Source organism: Solanum lycopersicum, chromosome 3 (assembly GCF_036512215.1).
Source record: "Solanum lycopersicum chromosome 3, SLM_r2.1".
Lineage (NCBI taxonomy): Eukaryota > Viridiplantae > Streptophyta > Magnoliopsida > Solanales > Solanaceae > Solanum > Solanum lycopersicum.
In genome coordinates this window covers 57,483,578-57,508,223 of record NC_090802.1, presented here as the reverse complement: position 1 = coordinate 57,508,223, position 24,646 = coordinate 57,483,578, and the positions used below count along the sequence as shown (strand labels likewise).

Below are 24,646 nucleotides of genomic sequence, written 5' to 3'. Positions count from 1 at the left end.
ACTTCTCATACATACTATTATTGGGCTTGAGCTTGGGCTTGGGCTTGGGCTTGGCGTGTGAAGGCGAGTGTTACAGTTCCACATTTTTTGGAGAATGAACTAATAGTTTGCTTATATGGACTTGAAGTGTCATATCCATACATAAACCAAATTCACAAATTGATTAAACACACTTATACTCTTAAGCAGGATATAATTAATTTGAACAACATATATCATTGATTGTTTCTTAATGTGAATGAATTAATATAAGTCCACATATATATCTAGTTTCATTGATTGTTCAGCAGATCTGCCGAATCGCTTCATAGATTTCCCTAATAAAATTTTATACTATTTAACAACTTGTTTTAGGGTAAAACATTTTATGTCTTTCTTAATAGACTCGAAAAAGGGAATAGAAAGAACTAAAAGCATGAGAAACGGCAACAGAGCAGAGGAACACAATAGTCTATCAGAGAGTATTGAAATGCCGGATGCTATGGTGATGGAGATTATCTCCCGCTTACCTTTGAGGTTTGTTTTTCAATGTAAAATTCTATCCAAGAATTTTAAAGGTATGATATCTCATCCTGAATTTTCAAAAACGTTATTCCACCGTCAAAAAGTCACTTCTTCACAACTCATCTATTTAATTCATGATGGGAGAATGCTGAGAGAATTCCCAAAGATCTCACTAAACCCTATCACTCAATCTGTGACAACGCTATGTTATGGCATAGAGATTTTGGCTTCATGTGATGGTTTGCTTCTCCTTGAGTTTGAGAGAATTAGGTGTTACTGCGTATTCAATCCCCTAACTGGAGAGCATCAGCTTATTCCATATCCGAATTCTCCTAGACATGAGTTAAAAAAGATAGGCCTAGCGGTTGATTACCTTACTTCAAATCAATACAAATTGGTATCCATAAGTAACCTTGTGGAAAATTCCAACTTGTTCTACAAATTTCACTTGCTTTCATCAGAGCGATCTGACTTGTGGCGTGAAATCCAATTGAGAACCAATACTTTCATATCCTTACCGTACGGTAGTCCACCTGTTCATTGGCACAATTCTTTGTATTTTCTTAGAAGTGACGGTAGTGTCCTAGCCCTTGATACAAAGAATGAAGAGGTTGTACTCATCGACCGTCTGGACTTTATTGATCATTATGATATTAGCTATGGGAAAATTTTGACTAGTAGGGAAATGAGTGGTAATGATATATGGCTAGGGAGGGCGCAAGGTTTACTTACCCTTGTATGCATTTTCAGAAAGCACATAGTCATTGGGACTTTTGACAGAACAAGCAGCCGTTGGGGGTATTCCCACACTTTGGACAACTTTGTTTTAAGTCCGGATGGCGATATTATCGGCTTTCCAGTTTGGATCGACAGCAAAAAAATGTCTTTTCTGGTACAACGTCCCCCAACACAGTATCATGATCTCTATGAGTATGATACCAACATCAATGGGTACAAAAATGTTGCAGTCCTGGACAAAGTTGATTATCCCATGTATTGCTTCCATCCAACATTAGCTTGTGTCCATAAGACGCCCTCCAATAATGTAACCATTGCTCAGGAGATGTCTATTGCAGGAAGGTTGGATGACATCAGAAGATTTATTCTCAAAGGTACCACTTAGTTTGAGTTCAATTTTGTATTTTAGTTCTTGCAATCTCCTAAATGCTGCTTAAGGTCAGGATAGCAATTCCTTTCAAATTTATGTTTTAAACAACTCAATTGAACCAAATTGATATTTTCATAGATATATTGTCTGCTTTCTTTGTTTGACTTCGGTGGCATTTTATAAATTCTTGGTCTCCTTTTTTACTTTAAACAAGTTTAAATTGTTTCTAATTCTTTTAAAATTTTGTGTATAACTTTGTCCAGATACATCAGAAGAAGAAGTTGGAGGAGGAGGAGGAGGAGGAGGAGAAGAAGAAGAAACATTGTAATAGACTTGGCTTTCTACCCTTCACTATCTTCAATCATGATTAGTTTCTATTAAACATGACTTAGCCAGTCATTTCTGGGAGATTGAGGGCATAGTTACATATTGTAATAGACGTGATTTTCTATATGCATTTTGAACGAAAACTTCTTTTCTTTTTTTGCAACTGCTGCACATTTGAAGTGATGAACTCCTAAAAATGAAAGATTTTAGCATTACCAGGAATATGTTTGGCGTATCTTCCATTCAAAATTTGTTTTGTCAATCAAGCATCGTCATATGTGCTGTTTTTATATTTTGTTTCAAATTTTTTTGAACAGGATTGGATTTACCTTAGTTGCATTCTTTTTATGGTCAAAAACCACAGAGTGAATAAAACTTCAGGATTATTTAGCTGGATATACTTTCATCACAGCGATGAAATCCAACTGACAACTAATTTCTATTTTTTATCCTTTTGTAATCCGCCTGCTTATTGGTGTGATGCTCTTTATTGGCTTAGAAAACCATGAAAATAGAAGATAGCCAGTGTATATAATTTCCTGACATCTAAGTGTAATTTTTTTGAAAGTCAGTTCAAGCACTACAGGGGTAGAAAAAGGTTAGTGAATGTCACTATTTACGGCTTTGATTGAGGAGTGCCTAATCTTCAAGGAAGTATTAGAATGTAACTATGATTACATCTGTTCTAAACATGGAGGGATTAATAAATATGTATATGACAGGAGAATAATTCCCTATTCTTCCATCAAATTAATATTCTGGCTGTTCGTTATTATTAAATATACAACAGTGGTACTGTTTTTCTGTCCTACCATCATATATTCTGCTTATGCGTTACTAAGTTGACCAATTAAGAAGAATGTTCTGTGATTTTATATCACAGTGAATCATGCGTGTTCGACACTCATAGTTAAGATAATGAAGCGCATACCCACATCTATTATTATATTCATTCTCTGAAGTGTGGTCAAGCTACTCTTCTCATGTATCTCCTTCTCTGGCATGAACAGAAACAGCAACAGGGGAAGATGTTTGGCAAATTTGCCATTCAAAATTTGCTTTGTCAATCAAGCATCGTTATATGTGCTGTTTTTATTTTGTTCCAAATTTTTTTAGTAGTTGAATTCTTAGATCACTTCTCTATGATCAAAAATCAAAAGAATTACAGTTACTCAATATACCTTCAGGCATACTTAGCTTGATATACTTTCATCGCACCCATGAAACCAAACTGAAAAGCAATTTCTGCTTTTTATCCTTCAGTAGTCCAATTAAACTCATGCATTTTCCATAGAGTTAACATCAGAAAAAGTCATCAACACTTACCTTGCAAGCACCGGAGAGTCGTGACTTTTAAAATTCAACTTCAAGAACTGGATAATTTTTTAATGCATATTTTAAAGATAGCACCAAACTCAGAGTCAAAATATTTTACTGTTGATATGTCATTGGCAGCTTATTTTATAATTGTGTGTCCTATACCACGTAGTGATTGTCCAATACCAAAAACAACATTTGTGAGAGGCGTCATCTCTTGCTCCTTGACATTTTCCAGAATGGAAATTTTCCCAATGAGTTTTAATTCCCACACCTTACTGGCAACCCATGCCGTGTTTCTCGTGTTTCTATTCTCATCTACTCTCAAATATGCTACAGAAGCTACTATACTTGGAAATGAAACTGACAAACTAGCCTTACTTGGATTCACGTCCAAAATAACTGAGGATCCATCAAGAGTTTTCACTTCTTGGAACCAATCTGTTCATTTCTATCGGTGGACTGGAGTAAAATGTGGTCTGACACAGGAAAGAGTCGTCAGCTTGAATCTAAAAGGGCTGAGTCTGGCAGGTACAATCTCATCTCATCTCGGGAATCTTTCTTTGCTCAATTCTCTTGACCTGGCAGAAAATTCATTCCATGACTAAATTCCTCAACAACTCAACAGACTGTCAAGGCTTCAAAACCTGAATTTGAGTTTTAACTATCTAACAGGGGAAATTCCAATTAATCTATCTCATTGTGTTAACCTCAAGAGCCTTGTGCTCGACCACAACACTCTTGTGGGACAGATTCCTTATCAAGTTGGATTTTTAACAAAGTTAGTGAGATTGTATCTCAAAAATAACAACCTGACAGGAATCTTTCCAGTGTCTATTGGAAATCTTACATCTTTAGAAGAGTTTTATTTATCGTACAACAGTCTAGAGGGAGAAGTGTCAGCTTCTTTAGCTCAATCGACCAAGTTGAGACTGCTTGGATTGTCAGTACATAGCTTCTCCGGGGAGTTCCCTCCTTCGTTGTACAATTTGTCATCCCTGGAATTAGTAGCACTTTCTTTCAACAACTTTTCTGGTAATCTCAGATCCGATTTAGGCCACTACTTCCCTAATCTATGAAGACTTTACTTGGGAAACTGTCAATTCAATGGCTCCATACCATCCTCTTTGGCCAATGCTTCAAAATTGCTACAACTTGATTTTCCTGCAAACAAATTCACTGGAAATATACCTAAGGGTTTTGGTAACTTGCGGAATTTGTTGTGGCTCAATATTGGGAGTAACCATCTTGGATACGGTAAGAATGAAGACCTTGACTTTGTCAATTCTCTTACCAACTGCAGCAGACTACAAATGCTCCATTTTGGAGACAACCAGTTTGTAGCTACATTACCTCATTCAACAGTCAACCTTTTCTAGTCAGTTTCAAAGCCTACTCTTCTACGGAAACAGAATTAGTGGAAGCATAGATCTCAAACCTGGTGAATTTGAATCTACTCGAGATGAGTAACAACATTCTTACTGGTAGCATTCCAGATTCTATTAGAAGACTGACAAACTTGGGAGGTCACAACTTTGGTAACAATCTCTTGATAGGGGTCATCCCTTCTTCAATAGGAAACCTCACTGAACTCGTCTGTCTTTATTTTGGACTTAACAGGTTAGAGGGTAACATACCTTCAACATTAGGAAACTGTAGCCAACTGCTATAATTGGGTATTTCTGAAAACAACCTGACAGGAACTTACAGATATTTATGCTTCTTACAACTCTTTGAGTGGTCCATTACCCGTCATATTGGTAACTGGAGTCATCTTACTTATCTTGATTTTTCTCTTAACAATTTTTGGGGGATGATTCCACAAACTATTGAAAAATGCTTGGCCTTGGGGGAGATCTATTTGAAGGGAAACTCCCTTCAAGGGACCATTCCCAATTTAAAAGATTTGCCGGATCTCCAATTCAATGATCTTTCTCTGAATAATCTATCAGGAACAATCCCCCACTTTGTTGCAAATCTTACTTTGTTACTTTGCTTGAACTTATCATTTAACAATCTGGTTCCTGCTACCGGAATATTTACTATTCTATCTATTTGGGAAGCATTCGATTTAACGTAAACTTGAAGTCATTGTAACATTTTTATCATGCAGAAGAAGTAAGGTAGTATCTGATTTATTGATACTTGATCGATTTAGTTTAGGAACATCAGACATCAGCTCTTAACTTCAATATTAGAGATTAAAGAATCGGATGATAAACCACTAGAAGGTAAACACAAACTTTTTGAGGTTTGAATTAGTAAATCAATAAACGCGACAATACTAAAAGTGTTTGTAATCAAAGATTAACTACTCTCCCCAAATATGATTCTATTGATAACAAGGCGATAAATAAAAATCTAATGTCGAGTTATATTAGTATGCCCTGAGGTAACTGCCAACAGAAAAATCATACGATAATTTGAACCTGAAATATGATTCACTTTAGAACTCGTGCCCAATTACAGTAAAAATCTGTTTTCTTCTTCACCCAGACATTAAGGGCATTCGGTTTATAGATATCTGAATTCCGCTTAATAAATATCGTCCGAACAGCTTGTTGTTCGGTTGCAGGGATCGTGAAAATACAACTATTTGATTAATAATAGTATGCATACCATTAAATTCAACTACAATAGTTCAACATTCATCTAATATTAATTTTCTCTTATCAATTTAATCAAAGTTCTGTTGTTAATTGAATTTTAATTTTAATTTTAATAATTTCACCCCGGAAGTAACAGAAATATTCTCGTTCACAGTAGCAGTTAAGTTGGATTCAAAATGGAAACTGAAACGACTTATCCTTTTCATAAAAGGATGAAACGACACCTTTTTTTCGTTTAAAAGTAACCGTTAAAGTTGGTTATAAATAGGAGTGACTAAAATTCCAACGTAACAAACATTAGAGGAGGAGAAGAAGAAGGTAGAAATTATGACCAATGATGATAGACGTGGCTTCGATGTCCTTAGGGATGTTATCGCCCTCTTGCCCTTGAAGGAAATTGTTCAAAATAAACTTCTATCGAAGAACGTTAGTGATATGGTTTCTCATGATGTTCAATTTGCCAGAATTTTGTTCAACCGTTATAAAAACTCTGCAACCTCACTCATCTATACAGTATATAATGGGCTAGATCGTTTACAATTCTACAAAATCTCCTTTAACCCAATCACTCAAATTGAGTCGATTTTACCTGATGATATTGAGCTTATGGTCTCATGTAATGGTCTCATTCTCATTGAATTTGAAAATATTAGGTGTTACTGTGTTTTCAATCCCGTGACTGGAGAGCACCAATTGGTAACATAGCCTAATTCATCTCCAAATAATATAGAAGATGTAGGCCTAGCGGTTGAGTATCCCAATGCAGATCGATACAAATTGGTAAGCCGTTTATAAGTTGGAGGAGAATTCCAACCAGTTCTACAAGTTTTGCGTACTTTCATCAGAGCAACCTGGTGTGTGGCGTGAAATCCAAGTGAGGACCATTTCTTTCCTACCTGCACTTCCTAATGGTCCACATGTTTATTGGGAGGATTCTCTGTATTGGGTCAGCAAATAATGGGAGTGTTCTGGCTTTTGATACGAAGAGAGATGAGGCTACACTAATTCATCGTCCTGAGTTTCTTAATCTCGATTATGGTAGAATTCTCTCTGGTCAGGATAAATGGTTAGGGATTGCGCAAGATATACTCACCCTTGTATGCATTTTCAGAACTCGTACAATCATTGCTACTTTTGGCAGTGCAAACAAAATTTGGACAATTTTCCGCACTTTGGACAACTTCATTGTAGATCAGGATGGCTATTTTAGGGGATGTCCAGTATGGATTGACAGCAAGCAAGTGTCTTTTCTGGTACGAGGTCTCCAGACATGGCATTATCATCTATACGAGTGTAATCCTAATACGAATGGGTACGAAACTGTTGCAGTGGTGCCTATGATTAATCCTCACGCGTTCTGTTTTCATCCAACGTTAGCTTCTGTCCACAACACACCCTACAATGATGCAACGGATGATGAGCAAACATACATTGCTACAATTTTGAATGGGATCAACGGATTTATCATTGAAGGTACCAGTTAGTTTCCGTTATCATAGTTCTTGTAATGTCCTAAACAAGATTAAACGTCAGGATTAACAATACCTTTCAAATTTATCTTTAAAACATGTCAACTAAGTCAAAGGACATTTTCATAGAGATATCGTGTGCCTTCTTTGATTGACTATAGTGGTGTTTAGTAACTTGTAGGTCTGATTTTAAACTTAAGACAAGTTTAAATGATTTTTTCTAATTCATCTCAAATTTTGTATATAACTTTGTCCAGATATTCCAGTGGAAGTATTACCAGTACTACAAAATGATGATGACGAGGAATTTTATGATGACTCTGAAGACGAAGATGAAGAAGAAGGAGGAGGGGGAGGAGAAGAAGATTGAGAGCATAGTTATGTATGGTGCAATCCGCCATTCAAAATTTGCCTGACAATAAGCAAAATGATTTTAAAATAACTTCCATTGTAGAAAAGAAATGGAAATTATGTAAATAGGAAGAATGGATCAATTGTAATACATAACGACTTACCTATCAATTAGCACATACTACAAATCCACTGCAACTTGCATGCATTCATCATTAATAGTCTTCAGAAAAAATTACAATGTATGCCTTCGCTACATATTTTGGATAGTAATCATCACTCACCCTTGTCTGAACTCCAGGCATTGCACCATAACTTACCGTTCGAACATGAAATAGCAAATCAATAATACTAAAAATATTTGTAATTTGAACCTGCATAAGCACGTTTTTTACAGTTTTAACTTTGATTCCGAGAAGAAGAGAGTTTTTGAAGTTTGTTGATGTTCAATGTAAACTTCTGTTGAAAAAAATTTAATCATATGATTTCTCATCTAGAATTTGCCCAAATTTTGTTCCAACATATCATAAGACACTTTTACATAATTCAAACTATGATGAAAGATTATTCAGTAAATTCCACAAAATCTCCTTAAGCCCCGATCACTCGATTTGTGACGAATTCATCCTATGACACTGAGATTTTGGCCTTATGTAATGGTCTGATTCTCTTCGACTTTTACTAACTATGCCACCTAGTAGGTGTTGTTGTGTTTTCAGTCCCATAACTGGAGCGCACACCTTTCCCGAAGTCTACGATTGAAAAAATAGGTCTAGCCGTTGATTACCCGAATTCAGATCAAATACAAATTAGTAACCATTAGTAAGCTGGTTAAAAATTCCTGCTTGTTCTACAAATTTCACCTACTTTCATCAGATGATGAGCAATCTGGCATGTGGCGTGAAATTCAACTGAGAATATTCTCTGTATTGGCTCAGAAGTGATGGTAGGTTTCTAGGTTTTGATATAAAGAAAGAAGAGAGCCATACTCATAGACCGTCCTGAGTTTATTGATCATTATGTTATCAGCTAGTGTAAAGTTTTGAATAGTAGGGATATGACGCTAGGGAGGGCGTAAAGGTTTGCTTACCCTTGTATGCATTTTCAGAATGTACATAGTCATTGGCACATATGACAGTGCAAGCAGCCGTTGGACGGTTTCCCAAATTTTGGACAACTTCATTTCTGGTCTGGACGGCATTGTTATTGGCTTTCCAGTATGGATCGGCACCAAGTAACTCGCCCCAGTGTCATGATGTATATGAGTATGATGCTAAGATCAAGGGGTACAAAAATGCTGCAGTGGCTTGTGCCCTCCTATAATGTAACAGCTGCTCATCAGGCATATATTGCTGCAAGTTTGTATGACATCAGAAGATTTATTATCAAAGGTACCTTTGTATTTTAGTTCTTGTGAAGTGTTAAATGAGACTTAAGTCCTTTCAAAATTATGTTTATAACATAGAGATATTGTGTGCCTTCTTTGTTTGGCGAAAATCTTACATTCAAAATTTGATTGAACCTTTTATTCTTCACTTTAACATGTAATGATGCCCCAAATTTGGGATAAGAATAATTCGTACGTGCGTATAAAATGTGGAAAGTTGCAAACTTTTAAGAACACCGTCACCGTCATCATTAGATATATCCTGCCTTATGATCTCCTAAAAAGTCATGATAGAATTTTCCAGTGAGCTAGGCTGAGAGAGACTTTATATGCACTCAATTGCACAATTGAGAGAAGATGGCATCAAACTGTTTTAAAAATTATAGAAAGCCAAGTATGCCTGAAGGTGGATTGAGTAATTGTAATTCTGTGCTTCTTCGCCGTAAAAAAGTGCAGCAAGAATGTAACTGCATACTTGTGAGGAGTTCTCCTTAAATATTTGTGAATGTAAATGGAAAAAATGGGAGAATTCACTCCGAGTGTTGAAATCAAAAGTTGTGATGAGCACACAACACTGATGTGTTTAACTTGCACATTCAGTGATCAACAACAAAAAGCTCATGAGCATATCAATTTCACCTTTGCATTAGATGCACATATCTCTTCAACAAAATTCTTATGCTTACAGATTTGTCTTAACGTTACCAAATATTCCAAAGATACGCACACTAGCAAGTTGCAGCCTTGCAGTCTGCAGATGTGTGTGTGTCTGATACCAAAGAAAAACATTCAAACCTAAAACATCCCTCCATTAATGCACAAAGATGACAATCGTGAATTTAACCCACCACCCACTATTTTACCCACCGGTTAAAAAAAAGAGAGGGAATTGTTGAGATCTGAATACCAATGCCAGACATCATCCACCAGACGGACCTGGTATATATTAGAACCTTTTTTTTTCTGGCACCATTTTTCACACCAGGAATGAGCTATCGAACTTCTTAAGCATTCTCCGTCAAAACACAAGCACAGCCGCTTCAAAATCAACCTCCATGTAGTGCAACATGCCCTAGCTAGCTTGGAAGTCCAGGAACAGTCGCAGTTTCTGTGAAAGGAGCTCACGAGTTCCATACAGTGGCTTACTACTGATGATCCAATCTTTCTCAAGCAGTCCCTCCTTGGCACTATGTGACATCTCATCGTAGAAAGCAGAGACAATACCATAGATGGAAGTCTTCAGGATATCAGCCATTGAATAAGCTTTTGCATAAAAAGGGGCTCCTTTTCTTCTTCCTGCCATGCCTGCTGCCGAATCTCTCCTTCCTGGGTTTAATGTAGCCCACTTAATACCAGCAGGATCCATTAAAGTATTTGACGATTGTAAGTTGGTTTTCTTGCCCATCAAAGTTTCAACAGCTAATAAACTCGATAGCAATGTTGAAATAACAGCAGCATTGCTCCCTGAGAGTTGAGCAACACCAAATCTGTCCTCCTTGTGTGAATGCACACTCAGTGAAGCCACAATGCGAGCACACCAAGCTAGTAGCTGCGTGCAGTTTAAGACTGTATTTAGCATCTCATTTAAAATAAGTATTATACTATCAGTTCAGGATACGCGAATGACAGTAAAACCAAAGAAATTTAACTCATAAATTAAGAATAAAAAGTTACCACAGAGAAAAAGGCACAGTATTTAAGGACATTCAATTCATGTAAAATTAGTGATTTACCTGAAAGTCATCAAATGATTCATAAACCTTTGAATCGGCAAGCTGTTCATTTGGAGAACGCAACTGGTGAGAAAGTTGCAAGGAGTTACCAACTGGAGAGCTTTCCAAAACCTCACTCACATTTCTTGTGAATTGTTCAACAGGAGTCAAGCACACAGAAATGACTCTTTTGTAAGTTTCACCACTTTCCTCAAAGAAGGCAGCTCGGCGCCAAGGATCAACATTACCTTCGGATACCATACAAAGGTCAAGGTATGCAAGATACTGCAAAAGAGATTCTGGTGTGCTCTCCTCCAATGCGGCCAGAAGCGGTTCACTTGGATTTGTTTCAGCAGCTGCAGAACCTTTTGGAGGGGCAAAGACAGACCGTTTTGTGTGTAACACCTAAATAATCAAAGTAACATAAGTTTTGCTATTTATGCTTATTTCCGGATGATATAGAAAAAAATAACCAACTTGAAGATATACAGCTAATTGGGAGCCTAACCTGGTGTGCGTGTGTGTTTGATGAGATATAGTGAAAGGGGAGAGTAAGAAGGAGAGAGACCGACCTGATGTAAATGATGACATAATTCCCAGCAGAGAATCACCACAAAACTTCCAATATAGAAGAGAATCTGCTCAGTGATGAAGTTTCCTACTGGAAGTTGACCCTTAAACTCATAAGGTAGAACAAATGAAAGGATAGCTGAAAGCACATAACCAGCAGCAGAAAGCTTTAAAGCTTTCCCAACAGCTAAAGGTAGCCCCATCTTAAAACTGAAAAAAGGAGGACGCTGTTGACATGGAACTGTGTGTCAGTCTCTGACTAACGAAAAGATACCAATAGTCACCACATCAAACTATAATTTACATGACGGAACACATATCTAATAAGAGTGGGAGTAATCAAAGAAAAATCAAATTGCTATAATCATAGCAGTGAGAGAACTCACATATGGAGTTAAAAATCTCATCTAACTGTTCCAGTAAGCATAGACAATTGGGCGACTAGTTGTTTAAATCAACAACATAGCTAATATAATCCTACAACTCACAAGTGAAGTCTAGGGAGGATAGAGAGTACGCAAACCTTAACCCTACCTCGTTCAGATATAGAGGTTGTTCCTGATAGACCCACTATAAATAGTTATTGTTTAAACTTATCATGAATATCATAATTATGAAGGACTGCCATCACATGATAAAATAATATTGCTACACATTTCCACAACAAATAATCGAAATAAATAATTCTGCTTGAGTTTTTATACATGAAGCAGCAGGAATACTGTTACAGTAGAGAATGCAAAGATTTAGCTTTCTCTTGAATCAATGCCCCAATTCACACGATGAGTCTATACATGAAACAAATACAAAAATTGGACATTATTCAAAAGGAGGTTAAAACAGGTGAATGGCTCAGATTAAAGGGACTGAAGGGCAAGGATCGCATAAGGGATGAACTATAAATACATCAAAAATCCAGTGTGAGAACATGTAAAAATCTGGTATTTCCTCATTGCTGGCCCGTGTTCTTCTCACTCTGACTTCTCTTCTCTCTCTCTCTAGCTTGCTCTAAGATTCTTTCGTAGTTACCAATTTATCAAATTGTTATATCCCTAAATGAATGAGCTATTCGAGCTATTGATCCTACTGAAAGATGTGCATTTCCAATCCCATTTGAGGTATGTTGGTGATGAGCTGATAACTGGGAGTTGGTGCTGGGCCATTTTGATTTCAACTGGCTTTCGTAGTTGTCATAAATTTGTATTTTCCCATTCTATTATTAAATTGAGCTGTAGTTCGTGAAACAGAGTCAAATTGTCATTGGATTGGGGGTAAATTATAATCGAATTGAGTGGTTAACTTGTTAATTACATAGTGAGTTCATTACAACTGATTTGGGATTAAAAGGATAAAACTGTTGAAATCAATCAGTTGAGAAACCTTTGGAAAAAGCACAACGAATATCATAATTCATGACAATTTCTATACAAGTCTAGCATTATGCAATAACATACTAAAATAGATGTGAAGAAACCACTTTTATACCTGGATGATCGGGAACTGCAAAACCCACCGCTTGTTATATACATAATGCACTCCATATATCAATCCGATCTGCAAACCCCAAAACCCTAATTTTCCAATAACCAGCCGTCTCTGTTTCAATTGATCGAAAGCATTACAGCTCAAACAGAGGGTAATCACAGACAGAGAAGCTGAAACAGCAGCCACCGCCACAAACAGCACGAAACTAATGGAAGCCCTCGCCCGGAGCCGAAAATCAGGGGACAGCAGCGGCTGAGAGTTAGAAATGGGAACAAGTATCAGCCGAGCAGTACCGAGCAGAAGATTTAGAGGGGAAGCAGCGCGTTGAGGGCGAGGAGAAGAGATGATGAAAAGGGAAGTAGAGAAGATGAGAAGGGAGAAGTGGAAAACTATGAAAGTGAAGATACTAAGAAATGAGGGTTTGAAGGGGGTTCGAGTGAAGAGAGAAAGGAGTAGGGTTTTGGAGAGGAAGAAGACGGCGGTGGATTGAAGTGCTTGCCAGATTAAGAACCCTAGGAAGCGGTGTTTGACGACTTTAGTACCGCCGTCGTTATCTCTGAATAAGGATCTTTCTACTATGGATATAAGCATTTTCCGGCGCTGAAAGACAGCGGAGAAGAGTGGCTTAGGGGTTTAGAGGGTTGAGTAGGGTGGAGCTTCTGCGTAGTGTTACAATGTGGCGATGAGTTCTAACAGCACTTGGGCGGGAACTTAAGCGACGCCGTACCTCTGAATATTTTTCTCTCTTTTAATTTAATTTTAGAAGATATTTATTTCTTTTAATTTTAAACGTACACAAATAATTTGAAATTTAATAAACAGTGTGGTATCCTACCTAATAATTCACGTGACACGCTCTAGCTATCGACTCGAAAGTAGAAATATTTGTGTCTTATTCTTAAGGAAATATTGTTTGCTAGAAAATTGTAATAAAATTCTCTTTAATTCCTCTACTATTGTTATTTCCTTAATTCTTTTTGATAAAAGAATATTTTGATTGAGTTAGAAGTTGATCAAATTTGTTATAGAATAATTTTTATATCATGTAAAATTGTTTGATAAAATAATTTTTAAAAAAATTACAAATCAAAAGAAGGGGAACAACTAATTTAAATTACCAGAATTTTAACACACGTATAATTATTTGCAGCTTTTGTTGTCCTGTTGCTAAAATTTACTCCTTACTCGATAAAATCCGACTTGTAACTACAGTTTCGCTTTGCTTATTAAATAAGTCATCGTGGCTCTTTTTAATGAGCATACGATAAAATATCATTTACTTCCAAAGGTTGATAAACTTTGTTCCCGTCTTTGAAATACCACGCAGCTGTCTAAGCTTCGCCCATTATTAAATACACGAGCCAATAAGAGAACAATAGCACAAAAAACACACTGTTTCAATGGCGACTCTGCAGCAAACTTGAATTGCATGAACAGCTATTAAGATCCAAGGCCACAGTCGGAAAAAAAAACACATCTACAAGATATCACAGTTTTGACGCCTATCACATATGGCCTTCATGATATTATAATGCACTGGAAGTTCGTCTTCAATAGAGTAAGAGGAAACTGTCAAAATTAGAGAACCTGTCGCCTTCAACATTCATCGCAAATTATTTGTAAGCAAGAGATATGAGGCACCTTCAAGCAAAAAAGAAGAGGATACAAGTGGAACTTTGAGCCAATTGAAGGCATTAAAACAAGAAACAGATTGTACATTGGCAAATTGTGCCCGAAATTTTGCTAGAACCACTAGAGAAGAACCAATATCTCATTAGGAAAAATTAAAATAACAACAATCTACAGGTTATAATAACTTGATCATGAACTTCACAATAATCTAGTTACCCCAATTCATACACGGGAAACCCAAAAAGTATATCAAGAAGAATGTACACATGAATTTCATAATTTGGTCACCATACAGAGCAGGTCAGTCAAGCTCATCATCAACAGGACCTTTGCGCTGCAATGATTAATCAAAACTCAAAAGCATTAGTCTTGCGACTGTCATAAACAGAACACTTGTAATACAAAGGAAGAAACAATACAGCCGTGTTTCAATGAACACTTGTTCTATATGAAGTAGATGAAGCATCTATTCAGAAAGAGATAAACATACAAGGGACGTCTCATCAAAGTATATCAGTATAAATGGTCGCTCAGGGAACCAACCATCAGAATATTCGCAATGAAGAATTTAGATATCTAAAAAGCATAGAACTAAGAAGGCATTTTATTTGGGAGAAAGGTTGAGAGTCATAGAACTGAGAAAGCCCTTATCACTACATCTTTGTCCGTCGCTTTCTTTTTTCAAACTGTTTCACAAGTGATGGGGCTAAAGGAGTTTGACTTTCATATTGATCCACTCATATCATAAAATATGACCTAATTTGACATGTGCAATGAAGTAAAATATTTAAATGGCTTAGTATGTCAAATTTGAAAGAAAAATGCTTTGTGTATAGATTGGAGTTGTGAAATTAAGGAGTGACAGTTGGTAAATTATTAGCAAGAGTTAGAAACAGTCAAATAATATTACCTTGAATTAGCTTAAGTTGTTGGACCAATGAGGACTTCCCATAAAACGAAGAAGTCGAGTTTTTTTATCAGAAAGGGAAGTAGGACAGTTTTACTATGACGTTAATAACAAATTTACATTCACATAAAAAGAATAACAAGGTAACTGCAGAAAAGTCAGCTTGAAATGAAAGAAGATATATATATATATCACGGCATTGCTCAAATGCAGATAGCTAATTGATTCTGAATTTGTGAAACCATGCAAGGCAAAGTTGCAGAGTTAATCGCCTCATGAATGTTATAAAGTGATACGCATATTAAATCCTTAAGCGTAGTTGCAGGCTACGGCCTCACATATGTAAACATAGTTTCAGTATATAAGACCAGGCTAGAGGTTTCTTGGTGATGATAAAGAACTAGTTGGGGGAATTTATCATGTTGAAGTCAATGACTATATGCTGATATAGTAGCTTACCTTTCGCTTACTGACATAAGGCTGTAACTGCACCCTACTCTGGGATTGGCTTTCAACCTCAGAAGATTTGTGATTCTCCAGCTGAAATTCTTTTCTAGATTCCTTCCTAGTACCTGATTGCCAAACTCTGCCAAAATTTGGGAGCCAGTTCACATCGAAAGTGTTTGTCACGAGCTCCCCTTTACTCTCCAACTCCAGTTCAACTCTTCTTCTCTCTGCCCAAGCAGCACCAACCCGGTTTGGGTTTAGTTTCGACTTCTTCTTCTGATTGGGAGGGAAGGGGTCACTCCTTCCAGGATTTGATACAAAATCTAGCTGACTTTTTTCAACCGCATTGAACCATGGAGGAGGTGCTCCAGAATGAACATTGCCCAGGGAATCTTCTTGAAATGTTAAAGATATCTGTGTAATGCTTGGTGAACCTGAAGGAGAAATTTCCATTCTTCAACTGTAAGATTACGTAAAAGCACACTAACAAGACAGAAAAAACACCATAATAACCAACCCAGAAACATATTATACGTCCATAAACATGAACTTACTACTCTGAAACATTACTAAAACAAAGTCTCAACTAAAGTGCACAAAACATAAAATTACGCAGAAAGTAAAGAAATCAGTACCCAGAGAACTCTTCATCCCCTTTGACATTCTCCTATCCGAGGTTCCCTAGCAAATCAAACAGGCGAAATTTACATGATAAGGAAAAACTTATAAGCAGAAAAAGTTTAGACAACCAAATCCCGCATTCCAATTGAGAAGCAAAAGTAGCACCTGATACTATTCTATTAGCAAATAATTTCCATGTATGCTTCCACAAAAATTTAAAACTGTCCCGTGTTTCATTTAGCATCATGAGAGTCAAATTGGTTATATTGTTAATTTTCCATCAACAGAAAGATCGTAAAAAGATTTTTAGGTTTCCAATGCAACAGGAAAGGTTGAACTGTGAGTTCTTAATGACATTGTTTCCTTTTTGGGCATGTATTTGTGATCTCTTAAATTGGTTCTTGTTTAGCTTGTTAAAAGAGCCTTGCCCTGGAAAGCATCTCCGTTGCAGCCCATTATACAAGGGGTGGATTGAGCCAATGGCACCTAAGGAACAAACATACTACTTACATATATTGACGGTGACTGACTTAGGCCAGCAAGATCAAGAGATTAATTATGACGGCACACAAATTTTCTCATGATTAAAATGGAAGCTTTTAGCATGCCATAAATATATGAGATGTGGAAGTTCAATTTCTACAGGCATCGGCAATCTTTTCGCACAAATGATTATAGCCACCTTGCTAGATAGTTACCATCAGAGGCAGATCTACCCCCAGGGTAGGAGGGTCACCGGCCCCTGGTAACCTCGGGAAAAATGTATTATAATATGTGTATGTATATCTCAAATAATGTTTATATATTTTGATTAATGATTGGCACCCGGAACCACAAAGGGAAAGTAGCTGCACTTGTTGATCTGGGGCACACAGAATGACCTTTAGTGCCACTTAACTCAGATAGATTCCTGCTTTCAGCATTCGTCCACATATTGTTGTGACATTTTTGTAGTTACAGGACAGTTTACTTTTTCTGTACAAAGAAAGAGAATTACATGTCTACATTAAAAATATTGGTGCCCTAGTCATTTTCAATTCATGGGTCTGCCTCTATTACCCTCCCTGCCAGCCAAACATTTATGAACTCTTAAATGTATACGTCACAACTTGATAAAAAGAAGACAGTCAAATTCTTTAAATACTGTAAGAAGAACAAAAGCACAGAGAGAAGAAGCAGAAATTCATCATAAGGGGGGGAATCATGTCACGGCAAACACTATATGTGTTCCTTTGGTAACCAGATGTAAGCAAGAAAGCTCATCACGCGTTTGTATGAACACTTCTCATAAAAATTGAAAAGAAAAGAGACACCTATCATGATTGAAACTCATTTCTATAACTAGAAGTGGCATGGTTCTCAATGTTCAGCGTTCAAATATGATGGTTGAAAGGCTGAAGTGGGCCAAAAACACAAGGGCTTGCCGTGTTGGCGCGCTTAGCTGCATAAGTGCAAAGACAAAAAAATGGAGAAAGGGAGGCTACCTTTTTACTTCGTTTTGGTTTTTATCGTTCCTTTTATTTTTCTTGTAATTGTCTTTCTCCCAGATAAAGAAAGCCATGGAATGTTATACCAAGTTTCATCCGACAGCACTGCTATAAATACATCAAGTATTTAGGCTAACCAATATTGCTTACTTGCACATGTAGACATAGCAAAACTCTGATATCTATACTCTCAACCTTACATGTTTATTAACATTCCCTACATTTTACCAGTCCTACGACCAACTTTTCCAAAACTAGAAGCTATTATCTCTTTTCAACAAATTCAGTCAGTAATCACACACCAAATAAGAGAGATACTAAACTTGAAACCACTCAAAAAGTCAAAGCAAAGCAAATGAAATAAATCACCATCAATTAATGCTTAATAGTCTGAGGTGCCACCAGTTCAGAAAAATGATGAACACAAAAGGACAAATAATGATAAAAGTGTGACAAAAATGATAAAGCATCCACTATGATGGTCAAAGTTGAGCAAAAAAGGACATAGGAAAAGGAACTAGGCGCATGATAGGATGTCTTACTGGTAGTGCACATTGCACAGTGATCTTAGTATCCGAGCTTACAACACAGAGATAAATAAGAGGAAAATTAAGTAGCAAATATGCCTGTTGAATAGACTTACAGAATCTCCATTAAGACATTCGTGAGAAGCTGCGGCATGAAACCCCAAGATCTTTTGGGCATCTGTGCAAAAAGAAGTTCAGGAGACCATTATCAGTCAGTGAGCAAAATATGAGATGATGGAAACATCATACCACCATATGAAAGAGAAAACTATGAGGCACTAACTTGATAAGCCACTGGAGGAACAAGCATCTTCACCGAGTTGTACGCCCATGGACGTACTGCGCATATTAGGTCCATTTGTAACACCATGCATTTTGTTTTCAAATATCTGTGATCTTTCATCCGTATAATTTTGTAAAGGTACAACACTATTTGAAACATCAACATTAAGAGCATGAACATTATCTTTTTCAAAACAATTTAGATAGTCAGAGTTAGTTTTATTTTGGATATCATTCGACGGTCCAATTGACATTGCCCGAGATCCTCCATCAAGAGCTCCCTTCTTCGAAAGATTGCACTTCTTCTCCCACTGTGTGCATGACGAATGACTTTATCAGGAGTCAGAACGATAGGAAAACAATCTTTTAAACAAAATAAAAAGTTCAAGATGATATGTATACATTCAAGTTGACATGTGAGGATCAAATTCAGCAACTCCATGAAATGCTAACATTCACCTCTTGTTTCTAAATATGCAGAAATTTCATCTAGACGATGACATCTCCCACAGAGAAAATTTATTGATAGTGCCAATCACTATGATATAATGACAAAAGAAAGGGATAATCCACATCTAGATCTCCCGATCAAGAGGGGAGAAAATGCCAAATAAAAAACTGTGTGTAGGAAGAAAGGGTTTACCATTGAAGAACAAACAGACAATGCTGGAACAGTAGAAATTCTCATATATGCAACGTATAATCTAATGAAGAAATACATTTTAAGTTTTAAATAAGATAATAACTATGAAGTGCTCTAATGAAATTGGTAAATGAAGGAACGTCATCTAACTCTCATAAATTTTATCAGCTCAAATTTTATAGTACATTCCTACTCCGAGCAAAACTTCAGCTGAGGGCAACTAGTTTCAAATAAAGGTACAGAAATTGTTGTAGTTAATTGTAAGACTTGGTGATGGTGATAGTGATAGTGAGAGACATTTAGACGGCTTGCATACACCAAACAACATAAATTTACAATAGCATGGCATACAAATAAATGTGAAATATATTACCAGTACCTTGGAGAAGTCAGTCTCTGTAATCCGAAGAGTATCAACCTTGTCCATTCCACCACCATACTTCCACAAAAAACCTTTAACTTTCTTCATATGATCGGCACAAGACAAATGCCTAATCGCATTGTCACTATATCCAACAAACATAAAATCTAAAAACGAAAACATATACTTAACTAATCAGAAAAACAAGCAGAAAAGTAATCATTCCATACCTAGCGTAGAAGCTGTCGAGTTCAAGTATATCACGATCGCAGAATATACACCAAAGTCGATTAAGCGAAGCATGCTCAGGGCGCAGAGGGATAGGGTTTTTGAGGAAGAACCGGATATCGGAAAGCTTCGACTGGAAACGGGAGAGCACCGCCGCGAGCGACTTCTTGTGGTTAGGGATGAAGTTATGACGGCGTCCTTGATTGTGATTGAGCTTGCAAACAACGCAGAATTCGAACTGTTTATCGTTGCTCATGATGTTCTTCGTCTTCGCAGTGAAATTGTACGGAGAGTTATTTAGGGCTCTGAAATTCAGTTCGGGTGATTCATCAGCAAAAGCACCCGCCCAATTCTATTGTCAATTTTTAGTTTATGTACGGCTTAAAAGTAATTAAGACCCAATTTATTATTGTTACTAAATAAAATTAATTTAAAACTTTAATATACGTTTGAATAATAAAATGTGTATCAAAATTTAGATATTTGAATTTAAATATATGCTCTAAATAATGAATATTATATGTTGAATTGAGATTTAAATATTATATAATTAAGAAACGTTTTGTTTTTTCAATGTTGAATGTATAAAACTTTTATGTAAGTAAAAAATATACATAACATATTAGTCACTCAAATATTATGTTGATGAAATGTTTTAAAAAAATTATATGTGGTGATTGATGTGGTAATAGCTAATAGTGACAATTGATGGTGTTGGTTGATATTGGTCATTAATAAAAGTATTTGTTAATTGGTTCGATCTAATTTTATATGTATCGATTCAATTCTTTAGTTATTGATTTTTTAAAAAAGAAAAATCAATAATCAACTAATAGGACAGTCATTGTCAAATATGATTGATCGGTTAGTGATCTTTCACTATTTGATTTTTGCTTAACTAAAAGAAAAATATTTTCAAACTATTTCATTTCGAATTGGTAGTTTAATAGAGTTGTTTTTAAAATTATTAATTCAATAATATTGATAAACTAATGATATCTTTTTCTTTCAATTTTACATATTAAATTGAAATTTCTACATTCATAACTATTGATATATTATAGCTACTGATAATAGTGATGGTTGAAGTGACAGTTGATATTAATGACTGATAAGTATAAAGGACGATCGCAACAATATATTTAATTATTGATAATGATAGGTAAACAGTGTGATAGGTGATTAGTAATGGTGATTATAAATGATGACTAATAATAATGACGATTAATGATCAATTGTGATGGATGGTGATACTAGTAATTGTTGGGGATGGTAATTGTGATCAAGGATAGTAATTGCAATGATAATGGTGAAAATTGATGATTAATGATCAATTGTGATGAATGATGATACTAGTAATTGTTGGGGATGGTAATTGTGATCAAGGATAGTAATTGCAATTATAATGGTGAAAATTGATAATAGTGACTAAAGTGATGAATAGTGGTGAAAGTGGATGAAGTAACAACAAATGTAGTCTTTGGATTATTAGATGCATGTTGTCTTAATAATGCTAGTGATTTGTTATAAATATTAATTATTTAGATTTATCCAGGTTCGTTAAATAATTAAAAGGGGGGAAATCAAATGCATTCAATAAAAATTTGAATGATTACAAATTACAATGTATATCAAAAGAAAAATATGCCTATACTAGATTTTAAATTTAAATAATTAAGATTCATTAACGCTTTTAATTATTATGTTATGTTTTTCAAAAGTCAATTTAATTATTTTTTAAAATTAAATTAGATCATATTAATTCAATATTTTAAATAAAATATTTATATATTTTAAAAATATACGAAAAGTATTATAAATTGTAATTTTTCTACATATAAATATAATAAAAAATATAACACAAAATGTAGGCAAAATTATTATAGATTAACTTTAAAAAAAGAAAATTAGAACAATTAAAAATAAAAGAAATAAGTACATTTATTGAAAACAAACGAACGAATACACGAGTTTTATATATCACACCGCATGTTAGTTCAAACTTCAGACAACAAATGCTACCAAATTTGGCACATATTTTAGCTTCTCACGTAGTTTGGCTCACTTTCTATGAAATTGGGCCTTACTTTTCAGTTCTTTAACCTAATAACTTCTTAAAATTCATCCTTCAACGTCTAGACTTCATAGATACAAAATGATTTTTTTAAAAAATAAATCGTTATAAAATGATCTTTTTAAAAATAAATCGTGCTCAAATCTAACTAGAGATTTGATCCACTCAAGACTAATTTGCAATATTCGATAACAAATTTGCTCAATAAAATCTAATAAAAATGTTATTTGAATTTGAAAAATATTATCCATTAATTCAAGATCGATAATAAGAATAAAAAACAAAAACTTCATAACGGGTTATACTCAAACAAAAAAATAAATTTCCTTTTTTTGGACTTCGGAAAATTCATAAAATGAATAGATTGATGTATAAGCTCTTAAAAAAGAAAATACATGTCAAGTGAAATAAACTTTTAAACAGTTCAGAAGGGTGATATGACACTTGTAAAATTAAGTGTATAGTTAGAAATCCGGTAATAGATTGGAGGAGCATTTAACCATTTTTTCTCTAATAATAATAATAAGAAGAAGAACAACAACAACAAGATATGAAATTTAACAAATTAAGATTGTTAAAAACTTTTTTTTATTTAAAATTTAATTATTAAAAAGTTATTAATACAAATATTAAATTAATTTAATATTGTACAATAATAAAAATAATTAAAACATGTGATGATTGAATGATGACGAGGACAAGTAATAGTAATTGTGGATAATGAATTTTATAATAGTGTTGGCTAACTATATAGTTATAAATACTAACTATTAATAGCAATTTGAGTTACACATTGTCGAAAAATTACTAAGAATATAATTAAAAAAATTATAAATAAATATAAAAGAACGATCAAATTTCAAGTTTACATAATTATATATAAATTATACTAAGAAAATCTCAAATAAAAAAAGAAAAAATTGATCACAAGTTTACATTTAAGTAGTTCTAATATACCCAATTCTTATTACCTTTCTTTTTTCTCTATGGATTTTATTTTTAATATTTAACTTTTCGAAGTTCACATATATTGATTTCTTAATAAATTTCATATTTAATCTAAATATTTTTCATAGCTTATCTTCTATAAAATTATGTTGTTAACAATTTTTTTTATTCAATTAATTATTGATATTGATATATAATTTTATTTTAATTCTTTTTATAACTGTGCGAAGCGTAGCTAAATGCACTGTCTTCAATAACCATGTAGCCCAACTGAAATGGAAGTCGACATTAATCAATTTCAGTTTAATGTCCATCGACATTAGCTGCTACCAAATATTTTTTTTAATAATTTACTTTTTTTAAAACTTTTATGAATGTAAAATCTGTTTCTTTTACTTTTTTAAAAAACAATTGCAAAGGTGAAGATGAGAAAACTTCCATTAATTTTATCTTAATTATATAAATTAATAAGTAATTTGATATAATTATTTATAATAAAATAGACAATTAATATGAGACATAAAAAATAGAGAAAATACAAAGTTTTAAAGATTTGTTGACTTTGCTACATACGCGTTTTGAATTGAGATTTTTAGGAATAATTGTGAGTTATAGATATTTTTTAGTTCTTTTTTTTCTTTTTCAATTCAAACTTGAAAAAATATCCTTTTTTTCAATTAAAATATTTTTTTTTCACACAAAAATGTAAATAATGTGTTAAGTAAAATGTATGTTCATGTACAATTTTTAATTTTTTGAATATTATTTTTTTCTTTTTGGAACTATATTTTATTTGAAAATCATCACTTTTATTCACGGGCACAAAAAATTGTTTGGACGTAAAAACAGTTTCCCTCTCTGAACATGAAAAAAAAGTACCAAACTTTTCTAGCTTGTTTTAATTTTTTCACAAAATTTTAATAATTCTCAACTTTCAAATACCATTTTCAAACTTAAATTTTAAATATATCTTTTTCTTCATATATCCATTCATTCACATACAAACATTTTCTCAAATTAATAATATGAGTTGGCACGTCATGTAAATAATGAATAAAGGAGAAAGAAATGCACCTACTGTTATTTTTAATTTTTTAAAATTTAGATGTTCAATTATTTTAAAGAAAATCTTAGAAAAATAAATTCTCTAAAAATGAAGAAAACAATTTTTCTTAGTAAAAATAGGAAATACAATTTCAAAATGCTTGTTCAAAATCATCAAATATACCCTCTCACGCTTCAATACATAATACCGCTACCACCCCCACCCAACCACCACCATTTCACTTCCCATAAAATTTATAAAATATATATTAATATATTTTGCTTATATATCACTTTAGAGTTATAAAAAGGGTTGATCCAAACCCATTTAGGTTTAGCGGACCAAGAAATTTGAAGGGCTAGGGCGAGTTGACACTTCATTCTGAAGGACTTCAAAATACTCAATTCAATCCAACCTAACCCTAGGGCCGAAGGCTGGAGCGGGCTAGCCCCCCTTTTTCTTTTCTTTTTGCACTCATAATTTTATAACATTAAGAAAATGATAATATTTTCAAATCAAATATAGCAAACAATGGTGTTATTTTAATTACACTAGCAAAAAATATAGTGTAATTAACATGTATCTCGCATATCAGAACGTGAGCG

At 34.5% G+C, this 24,646-nt stretch overlaps 4 protein-coding genes and 2 pseudogenes across 4 annotated transcripts; 4 read left to right on the top strand and 2 right to left on the bottom strand.

Annotated features, from left to right (window-relative positions):
* The first annotated feature begins 209 nt into the window (after positions 1 to 209).
* Positions 210 to 1,940, top strand: LOC138347693 (putative F-box protein At1g33530). The gene is made up of 2 exons (XM_069295998.1): positions 210 to 1,622; positions 1,876 to 1,940. Exons 1-2 carry the CDS (start codon positions 368 to 370, stop codon positions 1,938 to 1,940), a joined length of 1,320 nt encoding a protein of 439 aa, XP_069152099.1. The 5' UTR covers positions 210 to 367.
* A 1,303-nt stretch (positions 1,941 to 3,243) lies between these two features.
* On the top strand, positions 3,244 to 5,627 carry LOC138347287 (putative receptor-like protein kinase At3g47110; annotated as a pseudogene).
* Positions 5,628 to 6,151: 524 nt separating this feature from the next.
* Positions 6,152 to 7,760, top strand: LOC109119790 (uncharacterized). Its single transcript, XM_019212725.3, has 2 exons — positions 6,152 to 7,338; positions 7,592 to 7,760. Exons 1-2 carry the CDS (start codon positions 6,774 to 6,776, stop codon positions 7,702 to 7,704), a joined length of 678 nt encoding a protein of 225 aa, XP_019068270.1. The 5' UTR covers positions 6,152 to 6,773; the 3' UTR covers positions 7,705 to 7,760.
* Positions 7,719 to 9,093, top strand: LOC138347692 (uncharacterized; annotated as a pseudogene).
* A 600-nt stretch (positions 9,094 to 9,693) lies between these two features.
* LOC101265714 (uncharacterized) lies at positions 9,694 to 13,611 on the bottom strand. Its single transcript, XM_004235433.5, has 4 exons — positions 12,840 to 13,611; positions 11,357 to 11,581; positions 10,806 to 11,189; positions 9,694 to 10,621 (listed from the first exon to the last, which is right to left on the bottom strand). The coding sequence occupies exons 1-4, from the start codon at positions 13,428 to 13,430 to the stop codon at positions 10,145 to 10,147; spliced, it is 1,677 nt and encodes a 558-aa protein (XP_004235481.1). The 5' UTR covers positions 13,431 to 13,611; the 3' UTR covers positions 9,694 to 10,144.
* Positions 13,612 to 14,514: 903 nt separating this feature from the next.
* Positions 14,515 to 20,324, bottom strand: LOC101256461 (TITAN-like protein). The gene is made up of 7 exons (XM_069295997.1): positions 19,977 to 20,324; positions 19,765 to 19,891; positions 18,744 to 19,053; positions 18,577 to 18,638; positions 16,461 to 16,506; positions 15,838 to 16,259; positions 14,515 to 14,805 (listed from the first exon to the last, which is right to left on the bottom strand). Exons 1-7 carry the CDS (start codon positions 20,228 to 20,230, stop codon positions 14,773 to 14,775), a joined length of 1,254 nt encoding a protein of 417 aa, XP_069152098.1. The 5' UTR covers positions 20,231 to 20,324; the 3' UTR covers positions 14,515 to 14,772.
* Between the last annotated feature and the right edge of the window lie 4,322 nt (positions 20,325 to 24,646).